The sequence below is a fragment of the Grammomys surdaster genome, unplaced genomic scaffold (assembly GCF_004785775.1).
Source record: "Grammomys surdaster isolate TR1022 unplaced genomic scaffold, NIH_TR_1.0 125178, whole genome shotgun sequence".
NCBI lineage: Eukaryota > Metazoa > Chordata > Mammalia > Rodentia > Muridae > Grammomys > Grammomys surdaster.
In genome coordinates, this window is record NW_021620070.1 from 320,299 (window position 1) to 341,330 (window position 21,032).

At 36.9% G+C, this 21,032-nt stretch overlaps 1 protein-coding gene across 2 annotated transcripts in view; it reads left to right on the forward strand.

Annotated features, from left to right (window-relative positions):
- The window catches only part of Tmlhe (trimethyllysine hydroxylase, epsilon), a 120,392-nt gene extending 101,266 nt beyond the window's left edge, over nucleotides 1-19,126 (forward strand). For both annotated transcript variants that reach the window (XM_028785265.1, XM_028785264.1), the window contains 3 exons: nucleotides 11,557-11,793; nucleotides 17,494-17,632; nucleotides 18,254-19,126. In XM_028785265.1, the coding sequence (XP_028641098.1) occupies nucleotides 11,557-11,793; nucleotides 17,494-17,632; nucleotides 18,254-18,385 (508 nt within the window). In that variant the 3' untranslated portion in view covers nucleotides 18,386-19,126. The remainder of the gene's footprint in view (nucleotides 1-11,556; nucleotides 11,794-17,493; nucleotides 17,633-18,253) is intronic.
- Nucleotides 19,127-21,032: the final 1,906 nt, after the last annotated feature.

The following is a 21,032-nucleotide window of genomic DNA, read 5'->3' on the forward strand; positions in this document are numbered from 1 at the left end:
ACCATCCCTGACTTCAAGCTGTACTACAAAGCAATAGTGAAAAACACTGTATGGTATTGGAACAGAAATAGGCAGGAGGATCAATGGAATAGAATAGAAGACCCAGAAATGAACCCCCATACCTATGGCCACTTGATATTTGACAAAGGAGATAAAACCATCCAGTGGAAAAAAGACAGCATTTTCAACAAATGGTGCTGGTCCAACTGGAGGTCAGCATGTAGAAGAATGCAAATTGATCCATACTTATCTCCTTGTACAATGCTCAATTCCAAGTTGATCAAGGACCTCCACATAAAACCAGCTACACTGAAAGTAATAGAAGAGAAATTGGGGGAAAGCCTCAAACACATGGGCACAGGAGAAAAGTTCCTGAACAGAACACCAATGGTTTGTGCTCTATTCCAAGAATTGACAAATGGGACCTCATAAAACTGCAAAGCTTCTGTAAAGCAAAGGACATAGTCAATAGGACACAGCGGCAACCAACAGATTGGGAAAAGATCTTCACCAACCCTACATCTGACAAAGGGCTAATATCCAAGGTATACAAAGAACTGAAGAAATTAGACTCTAGACAATGAAAGAACCCTATTAAAAAAATGGAGCACAGAGCTGAACAAAGAATTCTCAACTGAGGAAGTTCGAATGGTTGAAAAGCACCTAAAGAAGTGTTCAGCATCCCTAGTCATCAGGGAAATGCAAATGAAAACAACACTGAGATTCCACCTCACAGCAGTCAGAATGGCTAAGATCAAAAACACAGGTGACAGCAGATGCTGGCGAGGATGTGGAGAAAGAGGAACACTCTTCCACTGCTGGTGGGAATGTAAACTGGTAGAACCACTATGGAAAGCAGTCTGGCGGTATCTCAGAAAATTGAACATAGTGTTACCTGAGGACCCAACTATACCACTCCTGGGCATATACCCAAAAGATGTTTCAACATACAACATAGACACATGCTCCACTATGTTCATAGCAGCCTTATTTATAATAGTCAGAAGTTGGAAAGAACCCAGATGTCCTTCAACAGAAGAATGGATGCAAAAAATGTGGTAAATTTACATAATGTAGTACTACTCAGCTATTAAAAACAATGACTTTATGAAATTCTTAGACAAATGGATGGAACTAGAAAATATCATCCTGAGTGAGGTAACCCAGTCACAAAAGAACACACATGGTATGTTCTCACTGATAAGTGGATATTAGGAAATAAGCTCGGAATACCTACCCATGATACAACTCATAGACCATATGAAGCTCAAGAAGATGGAAGACTAAGGTGGGGATGCTTCAGTCCCACTTAGAATGGGGAACAAAATAATCATGGGACCTAGAAGGAAGGAGGGACTTTGGAAGGAGATATGAGGGGGAAGGGAAAAAGGGGGCAGGATCCGATGTTCAAGGGATAGGGAAAAAAGAAAAAAATCTATTCCTTTCCCATTAATATGATGTTTTTTCATGAAAATTTGAGGCTTCTAATACATTTCCTATCAGTATTTAGTCAATTTTTTCATTTCCTTGAGCTAATGGACCTGGCAAACCTATATGAGACCAATTGGTATTTTCTTCACAGTATGTGGAAGAATCCAATTAGTTCTTTTAATAAACTGTATATGTATTTTCAATAATTTTTTATTAATTTCTCTCAAGTAGTTACTACAAGCTCTTTTCCAATCTTTATTGATCACCCATATTGACATAACCTCAGCATTAGTAAGAGGTACTACAATTTTTGCCAGATCTCTTCCTGACAATTGATATCATATTTTTTCTTTTTATGAGTAATTCAGAAATGTTTTTCATATGTCTTCAATTTTTTACTTTATGAGCTAAGAAAATCCATTCCATATTATTATCTACCATTTGCATAATGACCCTAGTAGAAGAATGAGTTGAACATAAAATGACCACAATATAATCAAGTTTAGAATCAATTCAATCCACATATGCATCTTATAGTCTTTGTTTTACAAGTGTTAACTCTTTTTAAGTCTCAGCTGTTAGATATCTTCGACTGTTGAAATTTGAATCTGCTTGTAATATTTGAAACAAATTACTTGACTCATAAATACTTAAACCAGTTGTAAACCTCAGCCAGTTTGTCACCCATTAATTTTTGAAAATTGTTAAGAGTTTGCAATTGATCCCTATGGATCTGTACTTTTTGTGGTCTAAATTTTGTTGGCTGATTTTAAAACCCAAGTAACTTAAGTGAAACTCCTCTTTGTATTTTTTTCTGGAGCAATCTGTAACCCCCAGCATGGCAGAATTCTTTGTGTTTTCTTAAACATTTTTTCTATAGCATCTTCATTAGAATCAGCCAACAGAATGTCATGATAAATGGTAAATTGATGAAATTGCCTATGAATTATTTTTAATGGTTGTTGTACAAAATATTGACATAAAGTTGGACTGTTTAACATTCCCTGTAGAAGTACCTTCCCATGGTGCTTTTTCATTGGACCACTGTTGTTCAGAGTAGGTACTGAGAAAGCAAAACTTTCCATGTCCTGCTCATGCAAGGTTATTGCAAAAATGCAGTCTTTCAAGTCAATTATTATTATAGGCCATGATCTTAGTAACAAAGAAGGTAAAGGAAGTCCAAGTTATAAAGAACCATTTAGTTTACTCTATTCACTACTCTTAAACTGGTTGTCATCCTCCAATTGCCTGATTTCCTTTTTACAACAAACACAGGGGAATCCCATGAGCTGATAAATTCTTCTATATGTTGAGCCTCCAGCTTTTTTTTTTACCAGTTCTTCAAGTGCCTGCTATTCTTCTTTTGTTGTGGACCACTGCTCTTGGCACACAGGTCTGTTCAATAATCATTTTAGGGGCAAGGCTGTTGGTATGTCTGCAGTGGCCCATTTTATAAATCTGGAAACTAAATCCCTGTAATGTCCTGTGTTTGGACAATGGGCACAGCTTTTGATTGTTCTCAATCACTTGTATCAATACCTTCCCCAGGAGCATCTACCATATCACCCCCTAATTTCCTTACTTGTTGTCCCTGGAATTACAAGAATATCGATTTGAGTACCCCATTGTAAAAGATCCCTTCCCCATAAATTTGTGAGTATGTCAGCCACATAAGGTCTCAGCTTCTCTGTTTGCCCTTCTGGTCTAACACAGTGAATCCATTGGATACTTTGTCTTATTTGTGATAATTTACCAGTTCTTATAAACTGTGTATAAACATTCTGAAGTGGCCAGTCTGGATTCTAAGACTTTTGGGAAAGTATATTAACATCAGCTCCTATATCTACCAGATCTTCTATTTTAACACCATTTGTACCATTAATTTGGGTCTCTGATCATTAACCAGTGTTTGCCTGGACACACATTTTCCAATACTCCCCAAAGCCCCTGTTCTTTCTATAGGACTGGCCTTGCCCTTGATGTAAAAAAAAAAAAACAACAGCTGAGAAATTCTATCCCCTGTATTAATTTGCATCTCGAGAAGTTAATAGAAGTTAATCCACTTCTTCTCAAGGTTATTCCCACTGTCCCTAAAGGTAAAGGACTAAAAACACCAGTGGTTAACTTGTAACATTTAACCTGATGGGGTAGTATAAGGCATATCTGTGGCTAGATTTGAAGCTGCACTTCCTTCTATAGCATGTATAAGATCAGAAATACTTAGTTTTGATTTTCCTGCTTACCTGGTATCTTCTGGCTGACCAAAGGAAGATTGCTTATATCGTTTGTTGCAGGGCCTTGAGCTGACAGGCCCCTCTGTTCATTTCCCAATGACAAGGGAGACAAGACCCCATATGTCTCTCTTGGACCTACAATCCTTAGACCAACGTTTGCTCTTTCCACAATGACTACAATACCCTGGAAGCCTTTGTGTTTCATTGCAGCCTAAACCTGCTTGTTGTCTTTTATGAGTACCATATTCTCCAGAGTCAATATACCCAATATTTGAGCTCTGAATCTTCTAGCCTTACAATTTCTTTGTAAATGGCAAAACTCACCACAGTTAAAGCATTGGACATGTTGATTCCTGAGACTTCTAGCATATGATTTGCCCTATGATATTGACATGATGCTCTACCAAATCAGTACAAGTCAGCAAAAGCAGCCAAAAATCAGTCAAAATACTACAAAAAGTTCTTTGGTGCATTTCTCTCTAGGAAGTATAAAGACCAGAAAAGACCAGCAAAAAAGCAAGACTGGCAAAGCATTGCATAGCCAGCAAAGACCAGTGAAATGTTGCACAGCCAGAGAACACCAGCAAAGACCAGCAAAGTGTTGCACAGTGTTGCAATGCAAGAATGACCTCTCACTTTTTATGAGATTCTATTTATATTCTTTACAAGCACCAAATACCCTCTCAAATGTCTGCTCCAGAAAACATCACATTCTCTTTCATATCTTCTCACAATACAACTTCCAAAAAAAAATTACATGACATGACTAAGTTTCCAAAGAAACCAAAAATTTCCACTTCATCTCCCCTCCCCTACCTCCCATCATCCAGTCCTCCTTTTCTCCTAAAAAAACTTGTCATATCAAGTTGCAGTAGGACTAGGTGCATCTTCCGCTATTGAGGCTAGACAAGGCAATCCAGTTAGCCGAAAGGGATCTAAAGTCAGGCAGCAGAGTCAGATACAACCCTGTTCCTGTTGTTACGAGTCCCACATGAAGACAGAGCTGCACACCTGTTATATATGTGCCTATAAGATAGGTTTGTTCCAAATATGCTCTCTGTTGGTGGTTCAGTCTCTGTGGACCCCTATGGGCCCAGGTTAGTTGATTTACATACTAATATTATGGAGGAATTTTTTTATCATGTAATGTTTTTTTTTTATTGGATACTTTATTTACATTTCATATGTTATCCCCTTACCCCATCCCCAACCCACCCAGGAACCCCCCATCCCCTTACCCCTCCTCCTTCTTCTCCGTGGATGTAACCCCCACCTACCCCCCCACTCCCACTTCCCCACCCTCAAAATTCCCACCCCCTGTTCGTCCAGCCTTCATGAGGTCAAGGATCTGATCTTCCACCTGTGCCCGGCAGGGCCCTCCACTCTTACATATTCAGCTGAAGCCCTGGATCCCTCCATAAGTGCTCCCAGGCTGGTGGTTAGGACCCTGGGAGCTGTGGTTGGTTGGTATTGTTGCTCTCCTCATGGTGCCACAAACCCTTTCAGCTCCTTCAGTCCTCACTCTAACTCCTCCATTGAGAACCTCATGATCAGTTCAATGGCTAGTTGTGAGCATCTGCCTCTGAATATGTCAGACTCTTGAAGGCCTCTGAGGAGACATCCATATCAGGCTCTTATCAGCATGCACTTCCTGACTTCCACATCAGTATCTACCTTTGGTGACTGCACATGGGATGGATACTCAGGTGGAAAGGTCTTCAAATGGCCCCTCCTTCAGTTTCTGTCCCTCACTTTGTCTCCATATTTGCTCCTTTGAGTATTTTGTTGCTCCTTCTAAGAAGAACTGAATCACCCCCACTTGGTCTTCCTTTTTTATGAGCTTCATGTGGCCTGTGAGTTGCATCTTGGGCATTTCAAGGTTCTGGGCTAATATCCGATAATCAGTGAGTGAATACCATGTGTGTTCTTTTGTGATTGGCTTACTTCACTCAGGATGATAATTTCTAGTTCCATCCATTTACCTAGGAACCTCTCGAATTCATTGTTTTTAATAGCTGAGTAATACTCCATTGTGTAAATATACCACATTTTTTGAATCCATTCCTCAGTTGAAGGACATCTGGGTTCTTTCCAGCTCCTGGCTATTATAAATAAGGCTGCTATGAACATAGTTGAGCATATGTCCTTGTTATATGTTCGAGCATCTTCTGGGTATATGCCTAGGAGTGGTATAGCTGGATCCTCGGGTAATGCTATGTCCAATTTTCTGAGGAACCGCCAGACTGATTTCCAGAGTGGTTGCACCATCTTGCAGTCCCACCAACAATGGAGGAGTGTTCCTCTTTCTCCACACCCTCGCCAGCATCTACTATCACCTGAGTTCTTAATCTTAGCCATTCTGACTGGTGTGAGATGGAATCTCAGAGTTGTTTTGATTTGCATTTCCCTGATGACTAAGGACACTGAACATTTCTTTAGGTGCTTCTCGGCCATTCGAGTTTCTTCAATTGAAAATTCTTTGTTAAGCTCTATACCCCATTTTTTAATAGGGTAATTTGGTTGTCTGGAGTCTACTTTCTTGAGTTCTTTTGTATATATTGGATATTAGCCCTCTATCAGATGAAGGATTGGTAAAGATCTTTTCCCAATTTGTTGGTTGTCGTTTTGTCCTATTGACAGTGTCCTTTGCCTTACAGAAACTTTTCAATTTTATGAAGTCCCATTTGTCAATTCTTGATCTTAGAGCATATGCCATTGGTGTTCTGTTCAGGAAATTTTCCCCTGTGCCCAAGTATTCGAGGGTCTTCCCCACCTTCTCTTCTATTAGTTTCAGTGTATCTGGTTTTATGTGGAGGTCCTTTATCCACTTAGACTTGAGCTTTGTACAAGGAGATAAGAATGGATCAATTTTCATTCTTCTACATGTCGTCCTCCAGTTGAACCAGCACCATTTGTTGAAAATGCTGTCCTTTTTCCACTGGACAGTTTTAGCTCCTTTGTCAAAGATCAAGTGACCATAGGAGTGTGTGTTCATTTCTGGGTCTTCAATTCTATTCCATTGATCTTCCTGCCTGTCTCTGTACCAATACCAGGTAGTTTTTATCACTATTGCTCTGTAGTACAGCTTGAGGTCAGGGATGGTGATTCCTCCAGAAGTTCTTTTATTGTTGAGAATAGTTTTCGCTATCCTGGGTTTTTTGTTATTCCATATGAATTTGAGAATTTCCTTTTCTAACTCTGTGAAGAATTGAGTTGGGATTTTAATGGGGATTGCATTGAATCTGTAGATTGCTTTTGGCAAGATGGCCATTTTTATTATATTAATCCTGCCAATCCATGAGCATTGGAGATCTTTCCATCTTCTGAGATCTTCTTCGATTTTTTTCTTCAGGGACTTGAAGTTCTTGTCATACAGGTCTTTCACTTGCTTGGTTAGATTCACACCAAGGTATTTCATATTATTTGCAACTATTGTGAAGGGTGTCATTTCCCTAATTTCTTTTTCAGTCTGTTTATCTTTCATGTAGAGGAAGGCTACTGATTTGTTTGAGTTGATTTTATAACCAGCCACTTTGCTGAAGTTGTTTATCAGGTTTAGGAGTTCTCTGGTGGAAGTTTGGGGGTCACTTAAGTATACTATCATATCATCTGCAAATAGCGATATTTTGACTTCTTCCTTCCTATTTGTATCCCTTTGACTTCTTTTTGTTGTCTAATTGCTCTGGCTAGGACTTCCAGTACTATATTGAATAGGTAGGGGGAGAGTGGGCAGCCTTGTCTAGTCCCTGATCTTAGTGGGATTGCCTCAAGTTTCTCTCCATTTAGCTTGATGTTGGCTACTGGTTTGCTGTAAATTGCTTTTACTATGTTTAGGTATGGGCCTTGAATTCCTGATCTTTCCAAGACTTTTATCATGAAGGGATGTTGAATTTTATCAAATGCTTTCTCAGCATCTAGTGAGATGATCATGTGGTTTTTTTCTTTGAGTTTGTTTATATAGTGGATTACATTAATGGATTTCCGAATATTGAACCATCCCTGCATTCCTGGGATAAAACCTACTTGATCATGATGGATGATTGTTTTGATGTGTTCTTGGATTCGGTTTGCTAGAATTTTATTGAGTATTTTTGCATCGATGTTCATAAGGGAGATTGGTCTGAAGTTCTCTTTCTTTGTCGGGTCTTTGTGGGGTTTGGGTATGAGTGTAATTGTAGCTTCATAGAACGAATTGGGTAGTGTTCCTTCTGTTTCTATTTTGTGGAATAGTTTGAAGAGAATTGGTATTAGGTCTTCCTTGAAGGTCTGATAGAATTCAGTACTAAAACCATCTGGTCCTGGGCTTTTTTTTTTTTTTTTTGGTTTGGAGACTTTTAGTGACTGCTGCTATTTCCTTAGGGGTTATGGGACTGTTTAGATGGTTTATCTGCTCCTGATTTAACTTTGGTACCTGGTATCTGTCTAGGAAGTTGTCCATTTCATCCAGGTTTTCCAGTTTTGTTGAGTATAGGCCTTTGTAGTAGGATGTGATGGTTTTTTGAATTTCTTCAGTTTCTGTTGTTATGTCTCCCTTTTCAGTTCTGATTTTATTAATTTGGATACTGTCTCTGTGCCCTCTGGTTAATCTGGCTAAGGGTTTATCTATCTTGTTGATTTTCTCAAAGAACCAGCTCCTGGTTTTGTTGATATTTTGTATTGTTCTTTCTGTTTCTCTTTGGTTAATTTCAGCCCTGAGTTTGATTATTTCCTGCCTTCTACTCCTACTGGGTGTATTTGCTTCTTTTTGTTCTAGAGCTTTTAGTTGTGCAGTCAAGTTGTTAGTGTGTGCTCTTTCCAGTTTCTTTTTGTAGGCACTTAGAGCTATGAGTTTTCCTCTTAGCACTGCCTTCATGGAGTCCCACAAGTTTTGGTATGATGTGTCCTCATTTTCATTGAATTCTAAAAAGTCTTTAATTTCTTTCTTTATTTCTTCCTTGACCAAGTCATCATTGAGTAGAAAGTTGTTCAGTTTCCATGTGTATGTGGGTTTTCCATTGGTTTTGTCATTATTAAAGACCAGTCTTAGTCCGTGGTGATCTGATAAGATGCAAGGGATTATTTCAATCTTTTTGTATCTGTAGAGGCCTGTTTTGTGACCAATTATATGGTCTATTTTGGAGAAGGTACCATGAGGTGCTGAGAAAAAGGTATATTCTTTTGTTTTAGGATGAAATGTTCTATAGATGTCTGTTAAGTCCATTTGGTTCATAACTTCTGTTAATTTCAAAGTGTCTCGGTTTAGATTCTGTTTCCATGATCTGTCCATTGCTGAGAGTGGGGTGTTGAAATCCCCCACTATTATTGTGTGAGGTGTAATGTGTGTTTTGAGCTTTAGTAAAGTTCTTTTATGTATGTAGGTGCCCTTGCATTTGGAGCATAGATGTTCAGAATTGAGAGTTCACCTTGGTAGATTTTTCCTTTGATGAGTATGAAGTGTCCTTCCTTATCTTTTTTGATTAATTTTGGATGAAAGTCGATTTTATTTGATATTAGAATGGCTACTCCAGCTTGTTTCTTGGGACCATTGGCTTGGAAAATTGTTTTCCACCCTTTTATTCTGAGATAGTGTCTGTGTTTGTCACTCAGGTACATTTCTTGTATGCAGCAAAATTCTGGGTCCTGTTTGTGTATCCAATCTGATAGTCTGCGTCTTTTTATTGAGGAATTGAGACTATTGATGTTAAGAGATATTAAGGAAAAATGATTGTGGCTTCCTGTTATTTTTGTTACTAGAGGTAGAATTATGTTTGTATAGTTATCTTCTTTTGGGGTTGTTGGAAGATTACTTCCTTGCTTTTTCTAGGTTGTAGTTTCCCTCCTCGTGTTGGTGTTTTCCATCAGTTATCCTTTGAAGTGCTGGGTTTGTGGGAAGATATTGTGCAAATTTGGTTTTGTCATGGAATATCTTGGTTTCACCATCTATAGTGATTGAGAGTTTTGCTGGGTATAGTAGTCTGGGCTGGCAATTGTGTTCTCTTAGGGTCTGTATGATGTCAGTCCAGGCTCTTCTGGCTTTTATAGTCTCTGGTGAGAAGTCTGGTGTAATTCTTTTAGGTCTGCCTTTATATGTTACTTGACCTTTTTCCCTTACTGCTTTTAGTATTCTTTGTTTTGTGCATCTGATGTTTTGATTATTATGTGACGGGAGGTATTTCTTTTCTGGTCTAGTCTATTTGGTGTTCTGTAGGCTTCTTGTATGTTTATGGGCATCTTGTTCTTTAGGTTAGGGAAGTTTTCCTCAATAATTTTGTTGAAGATATTTACTGACCCTTTAAGTTGGGAATCTTCATTCTCATCTATACCTATTATCCTTAGGTTTGGTCTTCTCATTGTGTCCTGGATTTCCTGGATGTTTTGGGTTAGGAGTTTTTTGCATTTTGCATTTTGCATTTTCTTTGACAACTGTGTCAATATTTTCAATAGTATCTTCTGCATTTGAGATTCTCTCTTCTATCTCTTGTATTCGGTTGGTGATGCTTGCGTCTATGACTCCTGATCTCTTTCTTAGGTTTTCTATCTCCATGGTTGTCTCCCTTTGAGATTTCTTTATTGTTTCTATTTCCATTTTCAGATCCTGGATGTTTTTGTTTAATTCCTTCTTTGTGTTTTCTTGCAGTTCTTTAAGGGATTTCTGTGATTGCTCTTTAAGGGCTTCTACATGTTTACTTGTACTCTCCTGTATTTCTTTAAGGGAGTTACTTATGTCTTTCTGATAATCCTCCATCATCATCATGAGAAGTGATTTTAATTCTGAATCCTGCTTTTCCTGTGTGATGGGGTGTCCAGGGCTTGCTATATTGGGAGAACTGGGTTCTGATGATATCAGGTAACTTTGGTTTCTGTTGCTTATGTCCTTGTGCTTGCCTTTCACCATCTGGTTAACTCTAGTGTTACCTGCCCTCACTGTGTAAGACTGGAGTCTGTATTTCCAGTTATCTTGCTTGTGGCAGAGCTCCTCAGAGTCCAGATGTCTCTGTGGTCTTATGATCCTAATCTCCTGGGTAGAAGAACTCCTGGGACTCAGGCCACCTCTTGGATCTGGAAATCCTTCTGCTCTGGGTGCAGTTGTTCCTCTAGGATGGCTCAAGATATGATGTCTCCCAAGTGCAAACCAGCTCGGTGTCTGCTGCTCTGAGTGCAGTGGCTCCTCTAGAATGGCTCTGGATTCAGTATCTCCACAGGGGCAGACCAACTCTGTTTCTACTCCAGCCCAAAAGGCCCAGCCATACTTTAAAATTGTTAATATAACCATAAAATTTTAACAAATTAAGACCATTCTATGGTTTTCTATGCTATGACAACAGAAACTTCTTTTCCTTGAATATGTCCTGTTGATTTATATCACTATACTTGGTTATGGTTTGTCTCTAGGGTCCTTTTTCCATGCTTCAAACTCATTCCATTTCAATTCTTGTTCATTATTTAAGACTAAGCAAAGCTGTTCCCTTTCTCACTCAAATATTTCTTTTTTGTTTTTTATGGACCTTACCAGAACTTTTGTACAACTTTATTTTTCATTCAAATGTTATTAGTACTAGCTTCATCTCTTCTTACTAGATTATGAGCATTTTCAAAACAGAGACCACATCTTGTTTATGTCTATATTCCCATGTCTTCCCTGGCATATATATCCCTTAATACATATTATACATCTTTGAAATAAATGTGTAGTAACATACTTAAGAATAAAAATTTACAACTTTCTATGAAGGAAAAACAATTAAGAAATGCTATTTCTTTCTTCATTAAAATTACCAAAGTGGGTTTAGTAATCATTTCTGATATAATATATAGCATTTCAATATTAGTAATCATTTCTGATATAATATATAGCATTTCAATATATTCTCTTTTATCCACTGAACAGAAGAATTTGCTTTGCTTTCTTTAGCATTCAAGTATTTCATTGTCTTAAGCATGAAGGAACAGGTGGCCGAACACTGTTAGTGGATGGATTCTATGCAGCACAACAATTACTTCAAAAAGCACCTGAGGAATTTGAACTCCTTAGCAAAGTACCATTGAAGCATGAATATATTGAAAATGTTGGACAATGTCACAATCACATGATTGGGGTTGGGCCCATCTTAAATATCTATCCATGGAATAAGGAGCTATATTTGATCAGGTGAGTACTAAACAACTATTCTCCCATGTGATATATTTATTATATATCGAGCTCTTGACTAGTGTACCCAGCTATCTCCTGGAATCATCATTTGGCTGTCTTATAGAATATACAGTGTATCATATTCAAAATCTAGCTCATGGGCTCCACTCACTTTAAGCTCACCTCACTATATATTTGCTATTCTTTTATTGAATGATATATCCACTGAATTGCCCAAGCAAAAGACCGAAAGCTACCTTCAACTTGTTCATATCCCTCATATTCTACAACCAATCTAACCAGGTTTACCTCCTGATTTTTCTCAAAGTACCCAGTGCTTCCTCTCAGCAATGCCACTTTCTGTGTGAGACCATTATCATTGATTTCACCCTTTACCCACCTTTTATCCATTTTGTATGTTGTAGCTAGAGAAATCTTTTAAATTTGTATTTATTATGTGTGTGTGTTTATGTGTGAGGAAATATATATATACCCACTGCACATGTGTGAAGGTCACAGGAACACTTTTCAAGGGTTGGTTTTCTCAGCATTGGATCAAAATCAGACCAGACATGCCTTTAATCTCAGAATTCAGGATGCAGAGGCAGGGGGATCTCAGAGTTCTGAGGCCAGCCTGGTCTACAAAGTGAGTTCCAGGACAGTCAGTGATGTTACACAGAGAAACTCTGTCTTGAAAAACAAGTAAACAAAACACCAACAACTTTTAAAAAATTCTGCATCCACTTAATATCTTCTTAAAAACTCAAGTTATTCTTATAACATATACAATTCCACATAGCCTGACCCCTTCTTACTGTTGTAGCTTCAGCTCACACAACTCATGTTTTCTATACAGATTCTGCCTGAGAAAAACTGCATTACTTTATGTTTAAGTTATTTTCCATGATGCAACCAATATTTTTATATTATTTTACTTCCACTTAAGCTAAGTTCTACAGAGCATTGTTCTTCCACAAAAAACTTGTTGAGTATCTACAAAGACATAGGCACTGTTTTTTATTCCAGAGACATAATTGTGAAAACATTATGGCTGTCATAGAATCTTCATTCTAATAAGAAGGGCTATTTTATTTTTAAAAACCAAATATATGGTATATCAAATGATACTAAGTATTAAGTGAAAGTAAGGAAGAAAGCTGCAAAAAGTTAACTTGAAAGTACTACAGAAAAAATCAAATCCTTACTATTAATCAATGATTTATGGCCTTGACCAAGTCAGCCTATTTATCACGAGTTTCTGAGTTTCAATAATAATATTTACCATACCTATTGTTAAAAGTAAGTTACTATCTCTGTTCTTTACCCTCAAAGGTAGAAGGAATTATATCAATAGTGATTCACTTTTCTTGGATATGTTCTGCAAAGAAACACTCCTTCAGTCATCTCTTATATACCCACCACATAAAAATAAGAAGTATGTCCAACATTTTACTATGAACACCTTAGCAAATGGAAAAATAAAAAATCATTTAATGTGGGAAAGCCTCACCCTGAAACCTACATCACACCATTAAATTTTTGCTAAATTCTTGTTTTATCATGGAACCCTCCATTTTTCTGTCTATCTTTCTTTTTTTCTTTCTTTTTTTCTTTTTTCTGTCCATCTTTCATGGTTAGTTTTTATGTCAATTTGATACAAGCTAGAAGACATCTAGGAAGAGGGACTTTAATTAAAATGCTTCCATAAGATTGGCCCGTGGGCAAGCCTGAGGGCATTTTCTTAATTGTGATTGATGGGGGAGGGCCTAGCCAATTGTAGGTAGTTCCATCCCTGAAAGCAGGCTAAGCAATCCATAAGGAACAAGCCAGTAACTGGCACTCCACCATGGCCTCTGCTTCAGCTCCTGCCCCTAGGTTATTGCCCTGTTTGAGTTCCTGTCCTAACTTTCTTTGATGATAAGCTGTGATGTAGAAACTAGAGCTAAATGAACCCTTTCTTTTACAAGTTGTCTTGGTCATCTTTCACCACAGCAATAGAAACCCTAACTAAGGCACCATCTATCCACCTATCAGTTAATCATATTTTTTGAAATATTTTAAAGTATGTTGTAGATACACACATATTTCTCACTAAAATACTTGAATTTCCATATAAAATTGAGTTCAATATGGTTTTATGTATTTTTTGTTTTTAAGTAGAAAGTACATATAGTGATGTTTTTAAATGTTAAAGTTGTGGCTTGAGGATGTTTGGACCAGGGTGTGGCACTATTAGGAGGTGTGGCCTTGTTGGAGTAGGTGTGGCCTTGTTGGAGGAAATGGGTTTTGAGACCCTTCTCCTAGCTACCTGGAAGTCAGTCTTCTCCTGGCTGCCTTTGGATTAAGATGTAGAATTCTCAACTTGTTCTCCACTCCCATGCCTGCTTGTATGCTGCTATGCTTCCTGCTTTGATGATAACAAACTAAATCTCTGAAACTATAAGCCAATCCCAATTAATTGTTGTCCTTTATAAGAATTGCCTTTGTCATGCTGTCTCTTCGCAGCAATAAAATTCAAACTAAGGCACTTATACAGGTATGAGAAATAAATATATTTCTGTGACATGAATCTATATCAATATATAAATATCATTATTCTCAATAGAGTAAGTACTTTTCTATTTTCCAATCAAACCCTGCATATGTACCCCCAAACGAAACTACTTTTTGTTTGTTTGTTTGTTTGTTTGTTTCTCTCTCTTTCTTCCTTCCTTTCTTTCTTCCTTCCTTTCTTTCTTTCAAAAAAAAACTGCAAGTTGTTTCTAGTTTGGTTTCATTATGATTGAAATTGCCATAAAAATTCCAATGAAAGCACTTTTGTGAATATATATTTTCATTTCTATCAAATACCTAGGGATGTGTATCAATTACTTTTCTCACTGCTATGACAAAATTCCTAACAAAAGCAAGTCAGAGAAGGAAGGGTTTACTCTGATTCATAGTTTTAGAGTTATATACTTGGTAGCAGGTTACAACAGACAGTCAGGGATCAGAGAGATATGAATGCTGGTGCTCAGCTCACTTTCTCCCTGGTATTTAATCCAGGACTCTGGCCCATGGAATGGTGGCACCCACATTTAGAGAGGGGACTCTTTATTCAGTTATGCCTCTCTGGAAATGCCCTCAGAGACTTGACCAGAGGGTTTTGTGTCTTAGGTGATTCTAGATTCTGTCAAGTTGACAATTAAGATTAATTATCACAGAATAGAACTAATATGTTACAGAGTTCAGGAATGTTTAGTTTCAGTAAATAACATATTTCACCAAACTAGTTTTACCATTTTTATACCTTCATTAAGAATGGATGAAAGTTGCATCTGCTCCAAGTTCTTGCCAGTACTTGGTGCTGTTGGTTGTATTAATTTTAGTTACTGTCATAGATACTTTTTTTGTATGGCCTTATGAGCAAGTGTTTACAGGAATTTAATAATTCTTTCTCCATGATGTTATCAACAACAAGTAAAATATTAGAGAAATCCAATTACCTAAAATAGTAAGCTGTGACAAATTTACTCTTTCCAAGTTTCAATTGCCTTATGTGTAAAAGGAGGCTAATAACAGTTTTCCTTCTCAGATCGTAAAATAAGCCAATGGAATAGTATTTATATAGCTACTGAATATATAGAACCAGAAGTCTCTAGAAATGACATTCAATACTGCTTCCTCACTGTCTTCTTTATATGAACATGGCTCCTAAAAGCTTGAGAGAAAGCTTTTCATTCATTATGCTCTTTCATTTGATTCTCTGATAGTAGTCCTGTGAGGCCTACTAAGCTGATGTTTGTTTCACATATGAGAAAAAAGAATACTGGTTCTGATTATGTTGTATACCAAACTCAACAAATGTCATCTGATATCTTGAAGAGAAAAATTGTTTACATTGGCAATATCTACTAAAATTTTACAATATACATACCTTACAATCCAGAAATTCTATCCTTAAGTTTATACCAAGCAAAATGAATACATACATTTACCAAGATATGTAATAGAATGTTCATGGAAGCACTACTTATAAAATAGTCCCAAAATGAAAACTACTCAAATGTTCAGTAACAGTACAATGAATAAATTAGGGAATGATCATACAATTATGTTCCATACAACACCATTAATGAGAAACTACTACTAAATGATGAATTTCATAACTGCAATATTAAATGAAAGATGCCAGACACAAAAAGGAGATGCCATATGATTCCATTTATATAAAACTTTATATGAACATTTTTTAGTAACAGAAATAAGAATGATAATTAACCTTGTGTAGGAGAAGCAATGTGACTGAAAAGGGGCTCAAGAAAATGTTACAGTGTTCTAGCAACAATTGGTATATCTCATTGGTAGTAACATGAATGTCACCCCAACATGAAAATTCATCAAGATTTATTTATGTACTTTCCTACATATGTTATACTTCAGCAAAATTTAATTTCCCTTGTCCAAAATAGAAATATATTATGTTTTCTTTTAGACAGGGTACAACTATGTAGCCTTGCCTGGCCTCAAACTGAAAGAGTTCCACCTGCTTCTGTCTCTTTAGTGCTATGATTAGAGGTATGCATACCACACCTGGACAGAAAAAAAACATTATCTTAGTAAATATTTTTCAATGGTTTTCATAGTAAGCAGATCAAGTCCAAGGCTGCTTTATCATGCCCTCCGTGACTACACACACACAGACACACACACAAGAATATATACATATTCTTACCCCCTGGTTACTTCCTCTATTTCATTTCTTGAATCATAATTCTTCTTGATTACTCAACACAAGCCACATGGCCTGCTTCATGGTCTAGAAACATAATAAAGTGCTTTCTATCCCAATACTTTATATTTGCTATACTCTCTGGCTAGACTGTACTTCCTTCAGTTTGTCATATACTTGATTTCTATTCATATAGGCACCAGCTCCAGTGTCACTTCTCAAAAAAATCCTTCAGCATTCAAAAACAATGTTTAGTTACCCTTAAACACATGTCACTATATTTTCACACTGCATCTGTAACTCACTGAAACTATCTTATTTATGTATTTGTTGGATTTATATCTTTGCATCCTCAATAGTATATAAACTTCCAAAAAAGGCTCAGACCATGTTGCATTGCATAATTATTTCCTAATAAATTCCTTGACAATGGAGGTGCTCATGTAAGTACTAGTATTGAATGAATAACAGACTGAATGAAGACCTCTGAGTAAAACTCTTTACTAGGTTATATCTAGTATTTCTCACAAAGGAAGATATTTGTGCAATTATCTCATTCTGTATATTTTAAGGGTAGCTTTGTTTATACAACTTATATTGTCCTCCTTAGTTTAATGTAAAAAGTTCAAATCATCCCCTGATGTTTTCATTGCACTTTGATCAATACTTACTCCAGGAAACACACTTTAGATAAAACACCATATCCTAAACAAAACAGACAAACAAGAAAAGAAAAAAACCAACCATATCCTGAGATGGGAGAAATCAGCTGGAACTTAACTTTGACTCCCTGTCCCCAAAAGACTCCAAAGAAAACCAAAATGTGACAAGAAGATAGTGGAATTTCTATTCTCTGGTGCTGTATTCCTAAGAATAATTTGATTCATTGTCATTTCAAGTTTTGAACAAACAGTATATACAGAGAAAGCATTTCTAAAACAGTTCGATAAGCAGTCAGTGTCTTTATCATGTGTCTAAAATCTTTATTTCTCATGGTTCCATATAAGGTACAACAACTATGACAGGGCTGTCATCAACACTGTGCCTTATGATGTTGTCCATCGTTGGTATATAGCACACCGAACCCTAACAACTGAATTGAGAAGGCCTGAAAATGAGCTTTGGGTCAAACTGAAGCCTGGAAAGGTAGGTCCCAAACTCTATAAACATACATCAAGTAAGCTTGCCATACAAAATTGTTAAAGATTGAAACTTGTTTAATATGTGTCACCATGTTACAAAGGGAAAAGATTTTTCTTATTGTTCCTGGTCCTGCCAGTCATTCACTGATAATTGGGAGCAGGCACCACTTTATCTCATCAGACACACTTATTTTGATGATGAAGGGATTTAAGTAGGATCCTTCCAGCTTAATGATTCCATTTTTAAATCTTGATATTTCCTCTAACTACAGAATAGCTCCAGCTATTTAAGAAAGTAAAAACTGAGGATTGCAGATAAAGAAACCAGTTACGTGATTTACTTTGAAAAAAAGATAATTGCTTAAAGAATATTAGTTCCTTGGGTATACAAAGCTTATAAAAACTATTTTCTTTTTAATTGCTATGTAGCCTGCTACAAGGTTAGACAAATCTTATTTTTCCCTTTAATCTAGTTATCTTCAAAAGAAAAATGTTTTATCAGATGTAACCTATAGAACAATCTAAAGTTTTATCTTTCGGTGATCTCCTCTGATTTAGATTCCCTAAGATTTGCCCTTGTTCTGACTGTTTACTCTCTCTTTTTTTTTTTTTCATACATTCACAGGTACTATTTATAGACAACTGGCGAGTCCTTCATGGCAGGGAATCATTTACTGGCTACCGTCAACTTTGTGGCTGCTATTTAACTAGAGATGATGTATTGAATACTGCTCGTCTCCTGGGTCTTCATGCTTAAAATTGAAAGCACTAGGATTATGAATACACTTGGCACCATACTACCAGAATTTTATATCAACAGAACAATATTGTGTTAAAATTTGCTTCATATTATCTATTTCCCATTCTATAAAGCAGAAGCTTTTCCTTACTTTTCTAGGAGAAGCCTGTTAAAGAAAGGCTTCTGAGTTGTCTAATATCAGCCATCTAGTAGGGTGGATTTCTTCCAAAGTTATAATATGAGTCTAATAATTTCCTAATCTTTTTGATATAATTACTGTGCTTAAGAAATATAATCTCCATATTAAAAGGGAACCAATATTACACAATTTGTCTTCAGCTAAATCAGAATGCAATATATTCTAGAAATGACAAAATACTTCTAAAGCTACATTTGTAAAACGTTTTCAGGTTTTGTAATTGGATTGACTAAGAATATATGCTTACTTATATTTTGAATATATCCTATATCTTCTAGCACCTTCCAGTTTCAGAGGTTGATGGGATTTTTTTTTGATGACTGAATAGTATTCCATTGTGCCACAATTCAAGATTGATTCCATATTTTATCTACTAATGGTAATATATCAACAAACATGGGCCTGCAGATAATCTGTGATATACGGGTTTAATTTTCCTTTGATATGTAATATACCCAGAGAAAGCATATGGATAATACAGTAGTTTTATTTTTTTTTAACATTCTTGAAAGCTGTGTTCTGCTTCCCATAATAAATATATTAATTTACATTCCCATCAACAGTGAAATAAGCCTTTTTTCAGTGTACAGTCTTACTAACCTTTATACTTTTTGGTGTTCACTATTGCAATTATAGCTGGATCAAAACGATATCTCACTGTAGTCTGATTTGGCTTCTTCTGGAGGACTAGTGCTATTTTGAAACTTTTTGTCTGTTCCTTGCTAGCAGGTCCAGGTGAGAGGACAGAGGTCTTGGTCCCACAGGGCCTCTTCTCTGGGGCTGAATGGGATGGTGAGTGTTGACAGCCCAAAAGAAACACACTGGGCTAGGAGTCTTGTCTAAGCAGGAACTCAACTTTATTGCATCAGCCTCTCACTTATATAAACTGGGAGCATAGGGAAGGGGATTTTTGATGGGATGAGATGATGTAGGAGGCAGGGAAGGGTGACAGAGGGTATGGGGTGACTGACAGGGCCAATGGCAAAGCTTTACATCAGCGACAGTGAGGCAGAGGCAGGGCCAAACAGGTCTTGCTGAGTCACCCCAATACGGAAGTGATTGAGACAGGTCTCAAAACTCAAGCCAGGCTTAGGTTCTCCCACAAGGCCACAGAAAACTCTAACCAGGCTCAGGTTTGTCCTCAAGACCCAAACCAGGGCCAAAATGGGGCCCAACACTTTTCAGATACCTCTTGACAATTTTATGTGTTCCTTTGAGAAATGCTGTCTTAGAGTTTCATTGCTGTGAGGAGTCAACATGATCAAGACAGCCCTTATAAAGGAAAATATTTAATTGGAGCTGGCTTACAGTTTCAGAGGTTCAGTTCATTATCATCATGGCAAGAAGAATGGCAGCATCCAGGCAGACATGGTGTAGGAGGACCTGGGAGTTCTATATTTTGATCCACAGGCACCAAGGAGGAGACTGGATGTTTCACACTGGCTGTAGCTTGAGCATTTTAGACCTCAAAGCCCTGAGTCCACAGTGACAAACATCCTCTAACAAGGCCACACTTCCTCCAATAAGAGCACACCTCCTAGTAGCAATGCTACCTATAGCCAAGCATTTAAACACATGAACCTGTGGAAGCCAAACCTATACAAACCACCACAAATGCCATTCTAGAGTTCTTGACAGCTTTTAGTCAGTTGCTTATATTGTATTTTGGCTATGGAATTTTTGAAGTGCCCTATATATTTAACACAACATCATCATTTCAAATGTAGAGTTAACATTTTCTCTAATTTTGTAGTTTTAAATTTAGTCTGCTGAAACTCCTATATATTTTGCAATGTGAGAGCACTTTGCCATACTTAAAAGTTACCAAAGACCCTAAAGAGTATAGGTAAAATATACTAATACTAACTGTATTAGATACAAAAGAGCAAAAACAAAGTTTAAAAGCTATCAAGACAAAACACCAGTCAATTACTTATCAGATACATGCAATTATATTATGGCATGCCATCTGTGGCCTTTGTGTACTGGTGCAATAATGGAAATGAAAAACACAAATATCATCTTAGTATTGTTATAAAAATAGGTTTTAATCTCACAAGCCCATTAAAAATGTGCCCAGGAATCTCACCAAATGTATCTTTAGACAGAACTTTGACAGTCACTGGGTTAGAATCTTGGTTCTTGGGGTCAGTTCTTCAACTATGTCAGCACATTAAAAGGCTTAGCTGAGACCTGAAAGCTTTGTCTTATAGGAGAGTTTTCAGTCTCCTACAGGACATCTCCAGACACTGTTGATTGCTCAAGCTCAATAATAAAATAGAAATGAAATTCATATACGTTTTCTTATCCTGGAAGAGTTGTCTCCATCTAAATCGTTTCTCAAGAAATTAAATTAGTTTCGAAAATTGACTTAAAATTAAATTTCTTTTGAAATAAAATCATCATCAGTTTGGTATTTATGAGAGAAATATTTGCAGACAGAATAAAGGTTTCTGAGGTTCCATG